Source organism: Podarcis muralis, chromosome 16 (assembly GCF_964188315.1).
Source record: "Podarcis muralis chromosome 16, rPodMur119.hap1.1, whole genome shotgun sequence".
In the NCBI taxonomy this organism is placed as follows: Eukaryota; Metazoa; Chordata; class Lepidosauria; order Squamata; family Lacertidae; genus Podarcis; species Podarcis muralis.
Window position 1 is genome coordinate 25,263,187 of NC_135670.1, and position 19,831 is coordinate 25,283,017.

The 19,831-nt window shown below is 47.8% G+C and overlaps 1 protein-coding gene across 1 annotated transcript in view; it reads right to left on the bottom strand.

Annotated features, from left to right (window-relative positions):
- The window catches only part of RTN4R (reticulon 4 receptor), a 113,196-nt gene extending 96,679 nt beyond the window's left edge, over positions 1 to 16,517 (bottom strand). Inside the window, exon 1 of the mRNA XM_028710839.2 lies at positions 15,607 to 16,517. Within this exon, the coding sequence (XP_028566672.1) occupies positions 15,607 to 15,628 (22 nt within the window). The 5' untranslated portion in view covers positions 15,629 to 16,517. The remainder of the gene's footprint in view (positions 1 to 15,606) is intronic.
- Positions 16,518 to 19,831: the final 3,314 nt, after the last annotated feature.

Consider the following 19,831-nt stretch of genomic DNA (forward strand, 5'->3'; position numbering starts at 1 on the left):
GCACCTTTACTCTTTTAAAAGGGATGCAAGGGAACTTACCAGGGATGTACAATTCAATCTGAGACTGAATTGTATAATAGTGAGAGGCTCACACGAGCCTGCAACCAGCTATCTGCTGTGCATTTTAAAAGGGGAATGTAACTCTGCTGTGCATGTAAAAGGGGGAATGTAACTCTGCTAACGCAAGTTAGGAAGGATATTAATAAACAATATATCCTCTCCTGCCACCCTGAACATTCCCACAGAAACCAGCAAATGAGACCCAAGCACAAGAGCCTGGGTTTCCAGCAATTGATACTAAGAAGCATTACTGCCTCCAGCCACAGAGGCAGAGCATAGCCATGATGGCTAGCAGCCATTGTTCTCTTTCTTCTCCCAAAAATTGTCCTATTCCCATTTAAAGCCACCCAAATTGATTCTTCCTACCACAGTTTAACGTTGCATGAAGAAATCCATCTTTTTCTCTGGCCGGAAGTGGCAGGTGATGGAAGGTTGTGGTAGCAAGATGCAGGCACACTCCCTCTACGCTTCCTCTGAGCCTCCTGGCCACCCCACTCCATTAGAGATCAGAGCTGGGCGTCTCTGGCCCTACCGTTAGGCTGAGTGAAACAACAGCCTCAGGCAGCAGGTCCTGGGAGGGGTGGGCAGGGTGGCATGAATCCCAGGAACCAGCCTGTGCTCCTCAGGCACAGTGAAGGTCGTCTCATTGCCATTGTTGAAGTAAGATTCAGCTGCCAATCCAGTGGGAATGGGATGAGGGTGGTGACTTCTCCTTTCCCTCAGGCGGCACAATCTCTTGAGCTGGCTCTGCTCACAAATGCTTCAGGTAGGAACAGAAGAAGCTGCCTCACACTCCCAAGTCAGACAGTTGGTCCATCTAACTCAGTATCCCTACACTTACTAGCAGTGGCTCTCCAGGGTTTCAGACTGGCCACATTCCCTAATGTCCCTTAGGATTGAACCTAAGGGACCTTCTGCATGCAAATGCAGATATTTTGCCACTGAGTTTTGGCTCTTCCCCCGCTAACAAAGTAAGAATTAGAAGCCAGGTCTCGTTCAGAACAAAAACCGGATTTCAACAGGAACATAAGAAGTTGCCTTGTACTGAATCAGACCATCAGTCCACCTAGCTCAGTACTGTCTGCACTGCGCTCAGTACAGTACTGCACTCAGTACAGTACTGCAGCAGCGGCTTTCCAGGGTTGCAGGCAGGGGACCTTCCCAGCTTTACCTGGTCAACCTGGGACTTTCTGAGCAGTGTTCAAAATGAGCCAGGTGCCAGATGCATTTTGCACCTGGCTTTTGACCACTTGTAACCAAGTGAAGATGCCTGGGCAGCAGGATGGTACCTGACATTGCACCAAATTTGCATGACCTGAAGGGAGACAGAGTTGCATAGCCTCACTGCAACCCTTTAAACCAGCCTTGTAGGCAGTTTTGTTGTTGTTGTTTTTTAAGCAGGGGGGAGCTGTTAAAACCAGATTATGCACCTTAAGGAGAAAATTGGAGATTTGATCTTGTTAAGAGAGAGACAAGTATGCAGGGTTAGCAATATCTCTGTTGCAAGAGGCTGCAAGGACAATGCAAATATATGGGGGTGGTGTTCCCCCCCTTCCCCTTTCCTCTTCTTTTTCAGCTGCACCTCAGAATCAGCAGAAGACAGGAGCTGACTTAATTAGGTGTACTCTCTCCTTTCCCCCTGGACTTGAAATGCTTTCTCTTGCCATCACCTTCATTAAGATCTTCCTCTGGCAGCCAAACTCTCCCCTTTGATGCTTCTGGCGAAGGGAGGGGGGTATTTATCTAGGAGGTAGGAAGGAACATCAACAGCTCTTGCCTTGGGCCAAAGGAGCTGCCTGGCTGTGGCCGAGGCAGGCGCTGGAGGGCGCATAGAAATATGTTCTCCGAGATGTTCACAGAGCCATTCCCAAGACCACCTCGGGTACTTTGAAGGCTGCAGCCGCCTACGCACCATACACTTAAAACACATGACTTCCCCCAGAAATTTCTGGGGGCTGTAGTTTGTTAAGGAGTGCTGGGAATCCCAGCTCCACATGGGGTGAACTACAGTTCCCAGAATTCTTTGAGGGACACCGTGCCATTATCAACTTTCAGGAAGAATGTGAAAGCATTCCTCTTTTGCAGGCAAGAATAGTGAAGAATGCTGCTCCTGGGGTTTTTAAAAACTGTAACTGATTTTAGATGTTTTTAATTGCAATTGGGTTTTTTAAAAATCTTTTAATCTGTTTACTGTTCTGGGCTCCTTGCGGAGTAAGGGCAGGACATTAATTCTGATAATGGTAATGATAATGATCAGTGCTCTTTTTTTCTTTAAAAATGTTTAGGGGTACTCTCATTTTGACTCAAGAAAAACCACCATTTTATAGTTCAAATCGGGGGAAATAGATGCAGTAAATGGACAAAAGTGGACAAAGATTCACAAAATGTTTAGGAGTATGCGTACCCCTGCATCCCTCCAGAAAAAAAGCACCGAAGGAGGAGGAGGAGGAGGAGGAGGAGGAGGAGGAGGAGGCATATATTATGGGGAGATAAAGGGAGGTGGTATTGTTTGTTTGTTTGTTTGTTTGTTTGTTTGTTTGTTTGTTTGTTTGTTTATTGCCTTTAGCTCCCATCTGTTTAAGGAGATCAAGGTGGCATGAACAGTCTTCCCCCCCCCACACACACACCTATTTAATTGCCACAACGACACTGTAAGGTAAATTAGGCTGAAAAGTGCCATGACTGGCCCCCAAATTCACACCCAATGAGCTTCATGGCTGGGTGGGAATTTGATTCCTGGTCTTCCAGGTCCTAAAAGGTAAAGGGACCCCAACCCTTTAGGTCCAGTTGTGACCGACTCTGGGGTTGCAGCACTCATCTTGCTTTATTGGCCGAGGGAGCTGGCGTACAGCTTCCGGGTCAGGTGGCCAGCATGACTAAGCCACTTCTGGCAAACCAGAGCAGCACACGGAAACGCCGTTTACCTTCCCGCCGGAGCAGTACCTATTTATCTACTTGCACTTTGATGTGCTTTTGAACTGCTAGGTTGGAGCAGGGACTGAGCAACGGGAGCTCACCCCGTCGCGGGGATTCGAACCACCAACCTTCTGATCGGCAAGTCCTAAGCTCTGTGGTTTAACCCACAGCGCCCAGACAACAACCCTGCAGGGAAGGTCAGGATGAGAGGCAGCAGCTGAGCCAAGGTCACACCCAAGTCAGCTGAGAATGGATTTGAACCCTGGTTTCTCCCAGGTCCCTGTCAGACACTCTAAACACTACACCACCACTGGCTCTCGTGACCATTTCACATGACCATCTAATGAATTTACATAGAATTAATATGCAGGCACAGCCACTCACTTCATTTTAAAATCAGGATTAGGTATATTAGCATAGGACCACTCTACCAGCAGTAACTGGTCATGATAGGTAATAAATCTTCCATGTACAAGAGCAGTATACCTCTGAATTTCAGGTGCAAGGGAACAAACAGGGGCTGGCCAGCACTTGCATGCTTTTCTTCTGGGGCTCCCAAATCCAACTGCATTGGGAACAGAACACTGAACTAGACTGGGCAATGGTCTATTCCAGTAGGACAATTTTTTTCTGTTCAAAAATGAGAAACAAATCCCTCTGGAATGGGAGCGTTCAAAGGGAGCTGTCCATGGTCAGGTTTTTTGCAGCAGACTTCAGGCTTGATCAGAGATGGAGAAATATGTTTCAGTTCAACATTTAAAACCAAAGAACGCAGGACCCAAAATCCTTCAAAATGTGCCCTGATCCAAATTTTGAAATGCAGTCCTCTAAGCCACCAATGTTTACACATACAAAAATAATGCATATGTTGGGTGAAAGTGGGCATAAAAATGAAGATATTTGTGAAAATGACATACAAAAATGCATTATTAGGAGAAATTAGTCAAAAGGGCGTGCCAAAAAAAAAAGATGGTGAAATCCCCATTAAAACACTGAGGGTTTTCTTTAAAAAGAAAATGTGCAATTGCTTTATTTATTTTATTTTATGTATTCATTTATTTATTGAATTTATATACCGCCATATACCCGGAGGTCTCAGGGCAGTTCACAGAAAAGATCACAATATCAGAAATGTGGAGAACCAAATTGAAGATTGGCAAAATGAGAGCCTGAGATAAACGAAATAAATAGGACCTTCCACTCCTAGGCTTGACTGATCTCCCTTGTTTTCATTTGGCTTTGGTACTAGAACTTTGACATCCATCAGCCAAAGTCTGATGCAAAATTATGGTGCTGAGGGTGCAGAGAGCTTCTGCGCCCTTAGAATGAAGAGGCAGATTGCCCTGGAGGCCAGATAAATGTTTCTCAGCTCTGATCTCACACAAATCCACTCATGAGTCTTCCGCAATCTTTCTTCATTCTGATAACCTAGTTTAGCAGAGGGAGGAAGCAGGCCATTTGTTGTAGTATACAGGTTGTCGACCTTGAGGCTGGATTACTGCAATGTATTCTCTGTGGGGCTGCCCTTGGGCTTGGTTCAGAAGCTCCAGCTGGTGCAGAATGTGGCAGCCAGACTGCTGATGGGAACATGTGATGCCACTGATAAAAGAGGCAGGTTCAAAGTCCTTGTATTAATTAAGCCCTGAGCGACTTGGGTCCAAGGTACCTCAGGGATCACCTGAGCCCTTATATCCCAGCTCAGCCACTGAGATCATCTGCAGGAGCATTGCTGGTCATTCTCAGAGTTGGTGAGGCTCCTTTGACAACAACAAGAGACTAAGTCTTTAGTGTCATGTGGAACTCTCTGCCACTAGAGACTAAGCAGGCACCTTCTGTGCCAACTTTTACATGCCTGCTGAAAATTCTTCTCTTCCACCAGGCAAGGCATACACAGGCAATTAAGAACACACCCTTCCAAAGTGGTTAATTGATGTCTGTTTTTAACCTTTTTTTGGTTGTTTTTAATGTTTTATTGTGTTTTTAGAAATTACTATACAGTGGTACCTCGAAAGTTGAACAGAATCTGTTCCGGAAGTCCGTTCGATTTCCAAAACGTTCGGAAACCAAGGTGCGGCTTCCAATTCGCTGCAGGGAGCTCCTGCAACCAATCAGAAGCCACAGAAGGAACTTCAGATGTTCAGGTTCCAAATAATGTTCACAAACCAGAACATTCACTTCTGGGTTTGCAGCATTTGGGAGCCAAAATTCGACTCGCAAGGCATTTGTGAACCAAGGTATGACTGTATACTTACACAACAGTATACAAATATTTTCATAAATAAATGCCACTCAAAGTCAAAAACCCTTGCTGATCTATTGCAAACCATGTCTCAACCTGTTAGATCTGCAAGCCATTGTTTTATTTTAAACATCTGCCTGCTTCTCTATAACAGGGAAGTTCAAATGTGCAGCTCACCCTGGACAGCTGCTGCTTGTCATTCCAAAGCTTATCAACCTTACCTTAATCCCCAAATGCTGCCTGTTATAGCAGCCATCCCAGACTCAGTGCCCTCCAGATGTTTTGGAGCATGACATGAATCAGCCCCAGTCAGCATGGCCAGTGCTCAGGGATGTTGGGAGTTGTAGTCCAAAACCTGGAGGCTGCCAGGTTTAGGAAGGCTGGGCTCACTCCAGAAGTCCCTGTGTGGTTTCCCCAAGTTACTGCAAACTCCAGCATTCCCAAGCTACAGCATTCCCTCACAGCAAAGCAACAACAACAAAAATCCTGCTAGCCCTTGCATCTAGTCCAACCCCCTGCAATGCAGGAATCATGTCCCTGAAAGATGGCCATAAGATTGTTGTGGGAATAGAAAGGGGTCTTGAGAACCATGTACACTGCCTCAAGCTCTTAGGAGGAAAGCTGGGATATAAATGTAATGAAATCAGTAAGTAAATTTCACCATGTAGAGTGGTACCTCTGGATGCAAAAGGGATCCATTCTGGAGCCCCGTTCATATCCTGAAGTGAACGCAACCCACGTCTGCATGTCTGCGCATGCGCGGGTCGTGATTCGGTGCTTCCGCACATGCGCGTGACATCATTTTGAGTGTCTGCGCATGTGCGAGTGGCGAAACCCGGAAGTAACGTGCTCCATTACTTCCAGGTCACCCCGGAGCGTAACCTGAAAACACTCAACTTGAAGCACATTTAACCCAAGATATGACTGTACAAACTATTAGCACTTAGAACGTCAAGACAAACAGAACAGAGCAATAGCACATGATGCTGCGAATGGGAGATTAGTGATGCATGATTTCTATGTTATACATGGGGCTGCTTCTGAAGATGGTTCAGAAACTTCAGCTGGTCTGAATTCAGCGGCCAGGTTGCTCACCCTCACCAGAGCAAGACGGTTCGAGCATATTACACCGATCCTGCTCCAACTGCAATGGCTACCCATTAGTTTCTGGGCCGAATTCAAAGTGTTGGTTTTGACCTATAAAACCTTAAATGGCTTAGGACCGCAATACCTCAAGGACCACCTCTTTCCATATGAACAATTCCAGACCCTGAGATCATCTTCTGAGGCCCTCCTTCATGTGCCTCCTCCTCAATAGGTCCGGAGGGTGGCAACACGAGAACGGGCCTTCTCTACAGTGGCTCCTTGTCTGTGGAATGCTCTCCCCAGGGAAGTTTGCCTGGCACCTTCATTAAACACCTTTAGGTGCCAGGCAAAAACCTTCCTTTTCAACCAGGCCTTTGGCTGATCTGATCTACATCCTATGCTCTTTTAAAATGCATTCTTTGGGGTGGGGTGGGGCTATTGGTCTGTTGTTTTCTTTTTATTAGGTATCTGTGGTTTTATATCTTGATTGTATTCTGTGAACCACCCTGAGACCCCCGGGTATAGGGCGGTATATAAATTCAATAAATAATAATAATAATTTCTGATCATGCACAGAAACCAGCTGCATGTCACATGGATGATGATGATTATTATTATTATTATTATTATTATTATTATTATTATTATTATTATTTCAATTTATATTCCATCCTTTCTCCTGAAGGTTGGTACTGGGGAAGGCATTATTTTAGAATACTTGGGTCCTAAGCCATTTAGGGGTCTTATATGTTTGTATTAGCACCTTGAATTTGCTCCTGTAGCTCATGGCTCCATTGAGCTCCCTCAATCGCCAGCCTATCAGTTGCATTCTGTGTGGCATGTGATACACAAGTATCAGTCAAGTACAACATTCCTTGTTTTCCTAGAGTGGACATGTAGGGGAATGTTTGGTCCAGCCAGTCAAAAACTTCCTGTTTCCTCCTGGCTGGGACATATTTCCTTTGCATGTAACTAGAGGTGGGCGTGACCTTACCTGCCCAGGTAACAAAAGGGCAAGGCACGCAGAACACACTCTCTCTTTGACTTCCTCTGTCGCTAGAGCAGCAGCTTTTTAGCTAGAGATGCTCTGTTGGCTTCCAGCCAACAGAGGACATTGGGATTATCCCCATATGGGATAAATCCACATGTATATACTTTGTAACTAAGTCTGCCCTCAGGGATCCAACTGTGAACTGATGATGTGAGTAAACTTCTTTTATATACTTCACACAAGATTGTGGCATGTTTATTCTTTTAAAAGGGATATAAGGGAAATTACCGGGAATCTAATACTGAGAGGCTTACACAATCCTGCAACCAGCTATCTGATGTGCATTTAAAAGGGGAATGTAAAACTCTGCTAAGTTATAGAACTTGCAAGCACAAGTTAGGAAGGATATTAATAAACAATATATCCTCTCCTGCCTCCCTGAACATTCCCACATTTGGCACTAGCCGCAGTCACCGAATCATCTGCAAAGGCGGCCTCACTTACAGTGCATCACATTAGTCCAGACAGGAGTTACTCAGGTCCCAAGTTTTATATGCTCATCATAACATCGTGAATTGGGCCCAGCACAGCCAGTTTTCTAAAACACCCCTCTTCATATGACCTTTGGTCAGCCACTAGATCTGGCGGAGAGCCACTGGGTCCAAGAGGGTAGATCAAGCCAAGTGCTCAAACTCCACTTCTCCAGCAACAAACACAGTCTGTTAAAGCACTTCCGTTCTCCATTTCAGTCCACAGAGGACGCTCAAGGTGGTTTCACAATGCATAAAACATGAAATGCAACAAAACGCATAGCACCACTCAGGATAATCAGCAGTTCTTAAGAGAAAAAGCCAGCAGAGGGATCCAACAAAGGATCAACTTCAGTGTTGGCTGCACTGACCGGCAGTGACACTCCAGGGTTTCAGAGACAAAGTCTCTCCCATCCTGACCTGCATGCAAGGCTAATGCTTCTAACAGTAAGCTATGATCCTTCGTGGCTTGGTCAGGTTTGGCACAGTGTTAGAAACTCAGATATAGGTAAAAAGGTAAAGGACCCCTGGACAGTTAAGTCCAGTCAAAGGCAACTATGGGGTTGCGGTGCTCATCTCACTTTCAGGCTGAGGGAGCCAGCATTTGCTCACAGACAGATTTCTGGGTCATGTGACCAGCATGACTAAACCTCTTCTGGTGCAACGGGACACCATGATGGAAACCAGAGTGCACGGAAACACCATTTACCTTCCCACCGGAGTAGTACCTATTTATCTACTTGAACTGGTGTGCTTTCAAACTGCTAGGTTGGCAGGAGCTGGGACAGAGCAACGGGAGCTCACCCCATCGTGGGGATTTGAACTGCCAACCTTCTGATCGGCAAGCTCAGGAGGCTCAGTGGTTTAGACCACAGGACTACCCGCTAATCACCAAAATGCACCTTAAACCTGGGCTTTGGTCTCTATAATGGAATGTCTAGGTGTCATTTTTCCACCAACAAGGTTTATTAATAATAATAATAATAATAATAATAATAATAATAATAATAATAATAATTCCATTTCTACACCACTTTATATTTTAAAGAAAAAATCTCAAAACGGTTTACAACACATTAACACATTGAATAAAACAATCCAGAATAAAACAAATTCAAGCTTAAAGGGAAATATTTCAGATCCTTCTCTAAGTGACCTTTTGCTTTCCCCATATTTATTTACCTACTTATCTAGCTGCCCCTTGGCAGAAATACTCTAGGAAGGCAGTGTGGTGTAGTGGTTACAGTGTTGGACTAGGACCTGGGAGATCAGGGTTCAAATCCCCACTCAGTTATGAAGCTCACTGGGTGACCTTGGGCCAGTCACAACCTCACAGGGCCATTGTAGGGATTAACTGAGGAGCGCGAGGGGGGGGGGAGGTTGAACCATGTAGTCTTTGAAGAAAAAGGTGGGATATAAGTGAAATAAATAAGCTCTTCTGCTTGCCTGCATAAGAAAACTGGAGGGGCCAGCCAGGTGGAGATGTCAGTCACCAGTGTGGCCTCCAGAGATCTCAACATGGTCACAGTTGGACCCATGCCAGTCACAAAACACGCCTGGCGCCTGGCTGATTTCTAACACTGGTGGGGGAAAGGGCAACTAGCAAAGGGTTTAAATATTTGTATCATTCTGAAAAGTCACTTTGAGTAACTCTTTGCAGAAAAGTTACTGATCACAAGTAATAATACTAATACAGTACTGCTAATAATACTCTAGCAACAATAAAACTCTAGCAATACTAATACAGGACTGTACTGCTAATAATACTTGAGCAACATCTGGCAGGCCACAGGCTCCCCATCCTTGGCCTGTAGGTTTTTTTCTCAGTTCCTAATCCCACCAGAGGGGATCTGTAGAAGAATATATTCCTTTAGGAGAAGCCATAGAGTGAACAGATGTTCTGTTTGACAGAGACTCACATCTGGGGTGTGATCACCATCTTGCAGAATGCATGGCTTGCTGAATGACAGAAAACCTCTGTAGGCCCCCATCTGAAACTGTAGCTCAGCAACCAACCTTTTCTCCCCAGTGTTTTTTCCTTTCTTGCTTGCTACCGTATATTTTTTAAAAAACAGCCAATGGAGACTAGACACAAATCCACACTCTCCAGAGCAGCAGAACATCTGGGCAGGTTGATGGTGCAACCATTCACGAGAACTACCTTTTCTCTCCAAAGAAGTCGGTCTGGCCCCCCCCCCAAAAAAAAAAATCACTTGCGTCACTTGCAGGAGAAGGGAGGAGGTAGTTGGAATGAAATAGTGGGGCATCACCACAGCAGTTATAGCTGATGATCTGAGACAGCGGTTCTCAAACTTTTTGGGGCCTCCCTGGTCCCATGAACTCATGCCCAGTGCCCCCTACTTCACCCCATAAAAACCATTACAGTGGTACCTTGGTTCCCAAACTTAATCCATTCCGGAAGCCTGTTCCAAAACCAAAGCGTTCCAAAACCAAGGCAAGCTTTCCCATAGAAAGTAATGCAAAACAGATTAATCTGTTCCAGACTTTAAAAACCACCCCTAAAACAGCAATTTAACATGAATTTTACTATCTAACGAGACCACTGATCCATAAAATGAAAGCAATAAACAATGTACTGCAGTCACACAATCAATCAGTCAGTAGCTGAACTGGGTTCCACACAGTCACAAAAACAAAACAAAAAAGCCGCAAAAACAAAAATGCAAAATAGCAAAAACAAACAGACCTTTGCGTAAAACTCAAAACAGAAGTGTGGCCCTCAAAACAAAGCACGTTCAGCTTCCGAAAAAAGTTTGCAAACCGGAACACTTACTTCTGGGCCGGGTTTGCAGTGTTTGGGTTCCAAGTTGTTTGAGTACCAAGGCGTTTGAGAACCAAGGTACCACTGTATTCAGAATAGCAGTTTGCACAACCCGCTAAGGGAGATAATAACACAATAAAATTCAAAACAGTAACAATTAATTGCACATTTAATCAAAATCCAATTAAAACTACTTCTTCAACAAAGCCAGCAAAATTTATGAACTTGATCCAGCGGTACCAGCTTTTCAAAGTCTGATAGTCATTTACATCTCCAGCATCCCCCTGCTATGCATTTTCCTCGTAGCACCCCCTAATCCACCACCTCCAGGGGGGAGTAGCCCCCACTTTGGGAACCACTGATCTAAGACGTAGGGGTCTGTTTCACACCTTGATCATCTTTCCCCTTTGTATTCTCTCTCTCTCTCTTTTCTTTCTCTCTTATTTATTTCCACAGCCCCTTTCCATTAAAATGTTAATTTTGGCTCTGGAAAAGTTAGATGCAATGAGAGCACAACAGCAGCATCAAAACCAGTTGCAGGAAGCAACAACAGATCAAGTACAGTAGCAAGGGGCCTTCAAGTGCTTATATATAAGTCACCTCCCCAAAATAACCCATTCCCCACCTGTAAAAAGGATGCTGTGTGGTAAATCTAAACAACCAAACGAAGGAGCTTCACACACAAACACAGAAAAAGAAATCAAATCTGGAGGAGGGGGAAGGGAAAGGAAAGGAAAGTAGTACGGTGGTACCTCAGATTAAGAACTTAATTTGTTCTGAAGGTCCATTCTTAACCTGAAACTGTTCTTAACCTGAGGTACCACTTTAGCTAATGGGGCCTCCCGCTGCTGCCGCACGATTTCTGTTCTCATCCTGAAGCAAAGTTCTTATCCCGAGGTACTATTTCTGGGTTAGCGGAGTCTGTAAGCTGAAGCGTCTGTAACCTGAAGCGTACGTAACCCGAGGTATCACCGTATTGCAACAAATCTTTCCCATGGATGACCATAAACAGGAGAAAGGCCTGATTCTGCTGGCAGGAATCAATCAGAAGAGTTCAAGGTGGATTTCCCTAAGGAGGGAGTCCCAAAAAGGCAGTGTGGTTTAGTGGTTAGTGTTGGACTAGGATCTTGGAGACCATGGTTCGAATCCCCATGCAGCCAGTAAGCTCACTAGGTGTGATCTTGGGCCAGTCATTACCCCTCTCAGCCTAACCTACCTCGCAGGGTTGTTGTGTGGATTAAAAAAGGAGAGGGACAGCTATGTACGCTGCCTCCTTGGAGAAAAAGTTGGGAGATAAATGCAATAAATGCTTTTGCACCAGCTATTGAGATAACTGTGAAACTTTTTGCCCCCCACTGCAATGCATTTTTATTTAACTGCTGTGGTTAATACCATGCATTGCTACAGTACACCTGAAATAAAGGCATGGCACAGGAGGCAAAGGAGAAAGCACACCTGCAGTAAAACAAAACTTATTTCATGTAATAATTGATTCTGTACTTTTTACTACTTTGCAAATGCTTTATTTTGGTTCTGCTACTAATTGGAGGAAGGCAACAAGATTCCACCTGGAACTGCCCCCACACAAGGATGTCGTTGCTCCTGCAAAGAGCAGAAACTTCTTCATGCATTTTAAAAATGAATCCTCAGGAAGATAGGAATTCTGTGCTCTTCTTTCAAGCTCTAGTGGAATATAGGTGTCAGCACAGCCCTGTTTGCATCTCTGCTTCTCCTTCAGAGGCAATTTAACAAGAGTGCCAACAACGGCCTTTTAATCTGCCAGGACAACCTTTCCCCCCATTGAATCAACACATATCAAGCACAATTGGTGGGAACATACAGAATGGCCTGTGGAACTCTCTGCTTGAAGTTAACCCTCTGGCTCCCCCTGTGGTGACTTTTCATCACTGCTTTGAAACCTTTTTGATGTATTCTTTTCAGGCAGGGGGAAGAGATCATTTATATGAGAATTGAATATAACAACCACCACCACCACATTTACCTGTTCCATTATATATGGAGAGAGGGAGTTTAGTCCAGTGGTTAGAGTATCAGACCAGGGTTCAAATCCTTGTTCAGCTATGAAACTCACTGGAAGGCCCTGGGTCAGTCCCTGTCTTTCAGCCCAACCAACTTCACAGGGTTGTTGTAGGGATAAAATGAAGAGGAAGAGGACCACCTTGAGCTGCTTGGAGGAATGGTGAGATTTAAATGTGATCGGTAAATAAATAGTGTCACAGTTCTTTCTTGGCTTCTGAGCACTGCGAGACCCATCCAAATGAAACTCCTGGGCTGCTTGGTAGCTCATATTCATTTCAGTGGAGCTCGTCTAGGCAAACTTGCCGCAAATGCTGCCTTGTGGTCCCCATTATGCCACCATTCCAGGCATCCAAAACCTGCCCCCTGTGGCCAGCCGCCGCCTCTCCTCTGGGCTCCGGGCACTGCTGCCTCCGCAGCCATCTGATCCCCACGGAGCACAGGTATTTGAGCAGACCTGGAACAAGACCTCATCTCCCTGCAACTGGCAACCCCGCGCACACACAGTTCCCTGCTGAAAGCCAGATGCCTTCCACGCCGATTACATTGGGGGGCATCATCACGCGACGCCTAACCTACACAACATGATTTCCTCACTTTGCATGTAATTTCACACAAAAAGCCTTAATCCAGTTTAGCGCCTTGATTCCTCCCCCCCCCCCATTTTTTTTAAATGAAGCTGAGCAGAGGAGCAATTAGCTAGTGATGCTTTGGGCCAGCCCTGCTCATTACACCAACAGTGACACCCCACTCCCTTTTTTCCTTCCTCACCCCACCATTTTTCCCAGGACCATCACAGTGGAGATCAGATCTGCAGGGGCTGGAGGAGAATGAGATGCCATAATCCCCTCCCCACCCCCCATTCATCCTTTTCCTCCTAACAAAGAGCTTTGGTGCCTTTTGAGGGTGGAGAACATTCCCCACTCCCAAGGAAAGAATACTTCATGCCCCCTGGAAGGTATTGTACATAGGAATCTGCCTTATCCTGAATCAAGTCATTGGTCCAGCTAACAGAGGCTGCCCAGGATTTCAGACAGGGGATAATCCAAGACCCAACCTGGAGATGCCATAGGGCCAATTGAACCTTCCGTATGCGTAAGAGGCACTCCCACCACTGAGCTACAAACATAGAAAGCCACCTTAAACAGAGCCAGGCCATCTAGCTCAGTATTCCCAACACTGACTGGCAGCAGCTCTCCGGGGTTTCAAGCAGGGGACGTTCCTAGCCCTATCTGGAGATGGTGGATATTGGACCTGGGACCTCCTGGGTGAAAAACGGGCAATTCCACCACCAAACACAGAAAACTGCCTTAAACAGAATCAGATCATAGATCCAACACTGACTGGCAGCAGCTCTCCGGGGTTTCAGGCAGGGGGCATTCATTCCCAGTCCTGAGGATTGAACCCAAAACCTGTATGCAAAGCAGGTGTTCTAAGGACCAAATATATATCGTTTTAGTTACGAGATATCCCGGAGGTGACACACACAACCTATTATAAATGCACACTCCCATTAACAGCTCTGTCTAATCAGATTGCTCTTGCCTAGATGGAATGTCACGTTATCCCTGCGGTGTTCAGACAAGCTCTGGGAAACTTTGGCCAACTCCATGGAGCTTGCAGCGCAGCTTTCTCCTGCCAGGGAAGGAAATGCTGCTAAAATACTTGATGCTCTGGGTGGTGGTGGCAATACTCCTAAAATGGCCATGGGGTCTTTTCCACTAACAACACCTCCCATCATAAAGTTCCCCCTGTTCGACACAGGAAAGGACCGAAAGATTGCCTCCCGCATCCACACGCCAAGGAAATGCACCGCGAGGGAAGGGGCACGCGGAGGGACCACTGCCCGCCCCCGTCTTTCCTCGTTGGCCAGTCAAGAGCGCCTCTGCAGACACCTGCTGGAGCCGCAGACCGTCAGGGCCTCTGGGGGGCGCTCTTGAGAAGCCCATGAAAGATACGGGGCCCGACCTAAAGCAAGCCCCTTCAAGCGGGAGAAGGAGGTGGGATCTGAACTGGTAAGCCAGGAACACGGAACTTCTGCATCTCCAAAGCTATTTTTGAGGGGGGTAAAATGCTAACCCTTTCCTCTCTCTCCACCTGGGGGAGATGTTGTTTCTCTGACAGCCAAGCTGCCCCAAACTGGCGACTAGCAAAAAGAGCTATTTTGGACACACACGCTAAACAGCATTTCCTTTCATCGGAGGCCTTTGACTGCACCCCATGCCGTCTATTCCACCTCTCCTCAACCTGCTTTGGGGTCCGAGTTGAAAATGATTAAGATGGAGTTCTTTCTCCCCGACAGACACATTTTCCCCGGCAGACACTCCCCCCTGCAATAGCACAAAAGCCTGGCATGGAGGAGGGAAGACAGAAAGACGATGATAATAATCCCCCGCTCCGCGCGCTCAAATCCAGGCGCAACGCGCCGTCCGGTCTACATTCCCTGTAAACGCGCCAACGTCGAACTAGATTCTCCTCTACACACAAATCCACGTCCAGGGAGGAATTCTGCGCCAAGCGGGGCGGGGGAAGGGGGGGGGGGGGAGAGAAGCAAAGGTCCTTCAAGGGCGGGGTAGGTCCCGCGAGCACACACCCCCCCCCCAAAGAAAAGACACAAACACACCGTCTATCCTCTCCAGACTTTCAGCAGGCGATGGCAAGTCTCCGTAGCCTGCCTCTTTGAAAAGGGCACAGTTGGCAAACGCTTCTCCCCGACGCCCCTCGCCTTAAGTTAGACGGCTCCCCCCTCCCTCGAAGTTGGCCCCCGCCGTCCCCCCTCCTTCCCAGAGCTTCCAGGCCCGCGACAGACAAAGTTGCCTCCTCGGAACTTCTCCCCGCGCCGCGCGCAAAGGAAACCCCGACGGCCACACTCTTTCATCTCCCCTCTCCAGCTCATATTTGTGTGTGTCCCCACCTAAAAAAATTTTTTCTCCCATTGTGTCTCTTCCTCCGTGCCGTCACTTACCTTCAGCGATCGCCCTCTTCATTTTAGGGGCTCGGGAAAGGCACGGCTCGGAGGGCAACGGGGGGGACGCAGCGGCAAATCCTTCCCAAAAGAAACGCAGCGGAGCCTCATGCAAACTTCCACCCGGGCGCGGGCACGACGACGGGGATGCTGCTGCTGCCTTTACCGGCGACAAGCCCGATGCCCGCCTGGCTCATCGGGCTAGCGAGGCGGAGCGCTCCTGCGGCCGGAGGAGCCAGCATCCAGGCAGAAGGGACTGAGGGAGGAGACGCCCCGCGCGCTGTGGCTCACACCAACGCGCCGGCGGCTGCGACGCAGGAGAAAAGAGGCAGGCGCTGGATCCACCGAGCGCGTCCGCCCTGCTTTGCCTCGGCTCCGCTTCTGCTGGTCTTGCCCTCCCGGCGTCAGGGTAGGGAGGAGCGGGTAGTTGTTTTTTGTGTGGCGAGGCTTTCCCAGCTGGGAAAGGGCGCGCGATCCGGGGCTCGGAGAAGGAGGGACGGCGGCGCTGGCGAGGCTGGTTTCGGCTGCTCCGGCGGGGGGACTGAAAGGTGATGAATGTTTTATGGGATCATGTGGTTTGACGTGAGAGGAATCGGCCTAGATCGGATTTACTGGCTGGAGGAGGCAGAGGGAGAGGGAGGAGGGAGGGGCCGCCGCCGCCGCGCGCTCCGGCGAGGGGGGCGCACGCGGAGCGCGTTAGGGAGTCCTGCAGAAAAACGGGGAGCGCTTGGCCGGAGCGGGCTTGGCTGTGGCTAGACGTCGCTCTCCACCACCACCAGGGTCTTGCCTGCGGGGAGACGAGGGGAACAGCGGCACCTGGCCCCCACCCACCCACAATGCACACGCGAGATGTATGGGTCCCGGGAGCCTCTCTCCAAAGAGAAATCACTTCGGACTTGTTCGGAGGCGTGTTTGAAGATAGGAGAGTGCGAGGAAGACCCTTCAGGACTATGGCAGGGCCCCGTTCGGGCTGGAAAAAGGTTCGGAACTGATGGGAGGTGCGCGCGGGGGGGGGGGGGTTGACAGAAGAGAAGACTGCAGCAGCGATGTTTCTCCCGGCCCGGGTCTGTCCGCGGCAGCACGCTGGCCTAGGCGACGAGGCTGGCAGCTCATTCCTGGAGGGACGGTGCCACCTATAGGACGCCGAGGAGAGAATCCGGACTGACTGTGCAGGGGGGCGCGTCGGAGTGCGGGAGCATCTCTCCCTTCTGCTTCAGAGAATAGACATCTCATTCTTGCCTATGAAGCGAGACTCCGTCCTGGGAGGCATCGAGCACACTCCACGCCCACCCGAGGACACTCCCGCACCCGCATTTCCCAATGCTTCCTACCCTGGATGTCTGAATCTCTCGAATATCGGTTCCTCACACTTCTGGGACAGGGTGACTCATCCCTCATCACCCCCCTCAGCGTTTGACACGCGTGAGACCCATTTTGAGAAGGGGGTGGGGTAAACAGAAGGAAATTGGTTGTGTCCTCAGACACACAAACACATACACAGTCCCCCCTCGCGTGCCTTATGCTTGATGTGCAAGCTCTAATCCATATTAGTGATTTGTTGGGACAACAAAACCAGCAGCTTGAAATGGGAGTTAATCTAGATTAATCTGCTCTGAAAGGGGACGGGGACTTTCGCTCTTAACTCCCTGTGTTTTAATGTCCTCTTATCGCACCACACTGATTTGAAAGACTACACAGCGAGGTTTTTTTCCCCACCTGCTCTAATTCACCTCTTGAGACAGGAGCTTGAGGCAAAAAGTCCCGACTTCAAAGGGGACCTTCCTCTGATACGATGGTGGCTGGTGCCCATTGGTTGTGGTAGGGCATAAGACAAGGAGCCCAACATTAGAGGGAGCCAGAGAGCATAAGAGACGGGACAAACAAAGGTGGGGCCAGTGTCAATAATAGGTGGGGGCAGCTATTTCTAATTTTGTCCCCATCCTCCCCGCTACTGAGTTCTACGAGGGCCACACTGAGACGGAGGAGGAGGAGGAGGAGGAGGAGGAGGAAGTTGATGGGCAGTTCTTCCACTCCCCCAAGACTGTAGGCAACTAAGAAGCAGCACTGTAGTGATGCAGAGTCATGGGAAGTCAAAGCTCTGTGATAATTTTTGCAGCAGGGTCCCTGTCTCCTTTGAGGAAAAGGTTCGCTATAAATGCAGTCAATCCATTATAAGATATCAGTGTGCATAGGGTCACCTCCTGAAGCTTGCATACTCCTGCCCCACAAGGTAAACTTTGGGTCACACAAACACCCATGACACCCACCCCCTTTCAGATGCTTTGGCATGCTGCCCAGCCCAAAGGCTCCTTTCCATGCAAGCCACTCTCAAGACTGATGCCCCCATGCCACTGACTGCCAAGACCTGCAAATAAGAAGGTGGGGCCTTTGAAGCCTCCTGCTGCTGGTAGAGATGCCTGGGGTGAGATGGCTTTGATCGCAGCATCAGCACCCCAACAGATCTTGCTTCTCCATTCATCACGGAGCAAACATGCCTCTGTGTCTCCATCTTCCAGCCTGATCCCAGCTCAGCTCAGTTCACACACACAGTACTGGCTATTGTTCTCCAAGAGAGCTAGGCGAGTGGGGTGGAGGGAAGGCTCACTTATTAGCCCAAAGAGCACTATTACTTAGCTGCAACTCTTGCAACCTGGCTGCTTCTTTGGGGATGCTGATGAGGACACCTTAGTGGCCAGCTATGGTCACTGCGTTACAAGGAACCTTGTCTATTTCAGCAAGCTCCTCTTGATTCTCAAGCTCACTGGGTATCCAAAGAACTGGAAGACTGACACACACACCCCAACCCACAACAATAGCACAAAGACAAAATCCATTCAAATCCAAGACAGATGCCAGCTGGGATGAATATTTCAGAAGGTTTGTTGGAAGAGGAACGTCTTGAGCAGTTGCTGAAATGCCAATAGAAGGAATGCCCACCCCCACCCACCCCCCAATATGCAGTGGGAGGATGTTTCAGAAAGCAGTTACCACCTCACTAAAAGACTGATTCCAACATTATACAGAGCAGACTTCCTGAGAGGAGGATCTCTGCGGGATACTGTCTCCTGCAGAATACAGTATTCAATTGGGCATATAAGGGATGGGGTGAAATTTAGGTATCCTGGACGGTATTGGGCTTTGTACAGCAAACACAACACCTTGAACTTTACCTGGTAGCTATTTGGCAGTCAAAGCAATTGCTTTAGCGGCTCCATATGTGTTGGCCATTTTCTGTCCCATCTGAAGCATCTGGTCAGCCCCAAGGGCTTCCCCTGCCCACTGAACATCAGAAGAGCGTGCTGGATCAGGCCAGCATCCTGTTCTCATAATGGCTACCCAGATCCCTGCAGGAAATCCAGAGGCAGGATCCAAGCACAAGAGCACTCTCCCTGTGATTTTCAACTGTGGAGGCAGAGGCTTGACATCTTGGCTAGTAGCCATCAATAGTCCTCCAGGAATTTGTCTAATCATCTTGTAAAGTCATCTAGATTGGTGGCTATTACTGCCTCCTGCAGATGCAATTTCCATAGTTTAGCTATGCCCTGTATAATAAATAATAATAAATTTTGGAGAAGTCCTTCCTTTAATCTGTCCTGAATCTTCCAGCCTTCAGCTTCACTGAAGGTCCAAGTGGGAGATAAACTTAGGGCATAAAGCTCATTATTCTCCACTAAACTAATGCACCATTAAAAAGCTCAAATTTTCAATGAACTGATTGTCTTTCTTCCCCAACTCATGCTACATTACCAAAAGAAATTGGTCGCATGAGCAGTGTGTCCCAAACTCTCAGAAGCCACTCATCGATGGAGGGAAGATTAATCTTTTTCCCATCTAAAACTCCAAACCATACAAGCCACAATCAATAAACGAACCATTGTTTCTCAGTCTTCAAGCAAAGCCATACGTCTGACATCGTGAAATAAAAGGACTCTTGGATCTAGCGGCTGTGTATGCCCTGAAATGCTTTTGATTTCATTTACAACAGAAACACTGTTGCTTGTGAGTTGAGAACATGACCGAAATATGTGATATATATATTTGCTCTAAGGGAACGAACATCTCCAGCAATCATCCTTCACCGCGTGTGGATTCTGTTCCACCTGAACGATGCTAAATATCAACTGAGCAGAATTTTCACGGAGGAAAAGGCTATAAATGGCTACTAGCCCTGATGGCTGTGCTCTGCCTCCATGGCCAGAGGCAGGAATGCTCCTGAATCCCAATT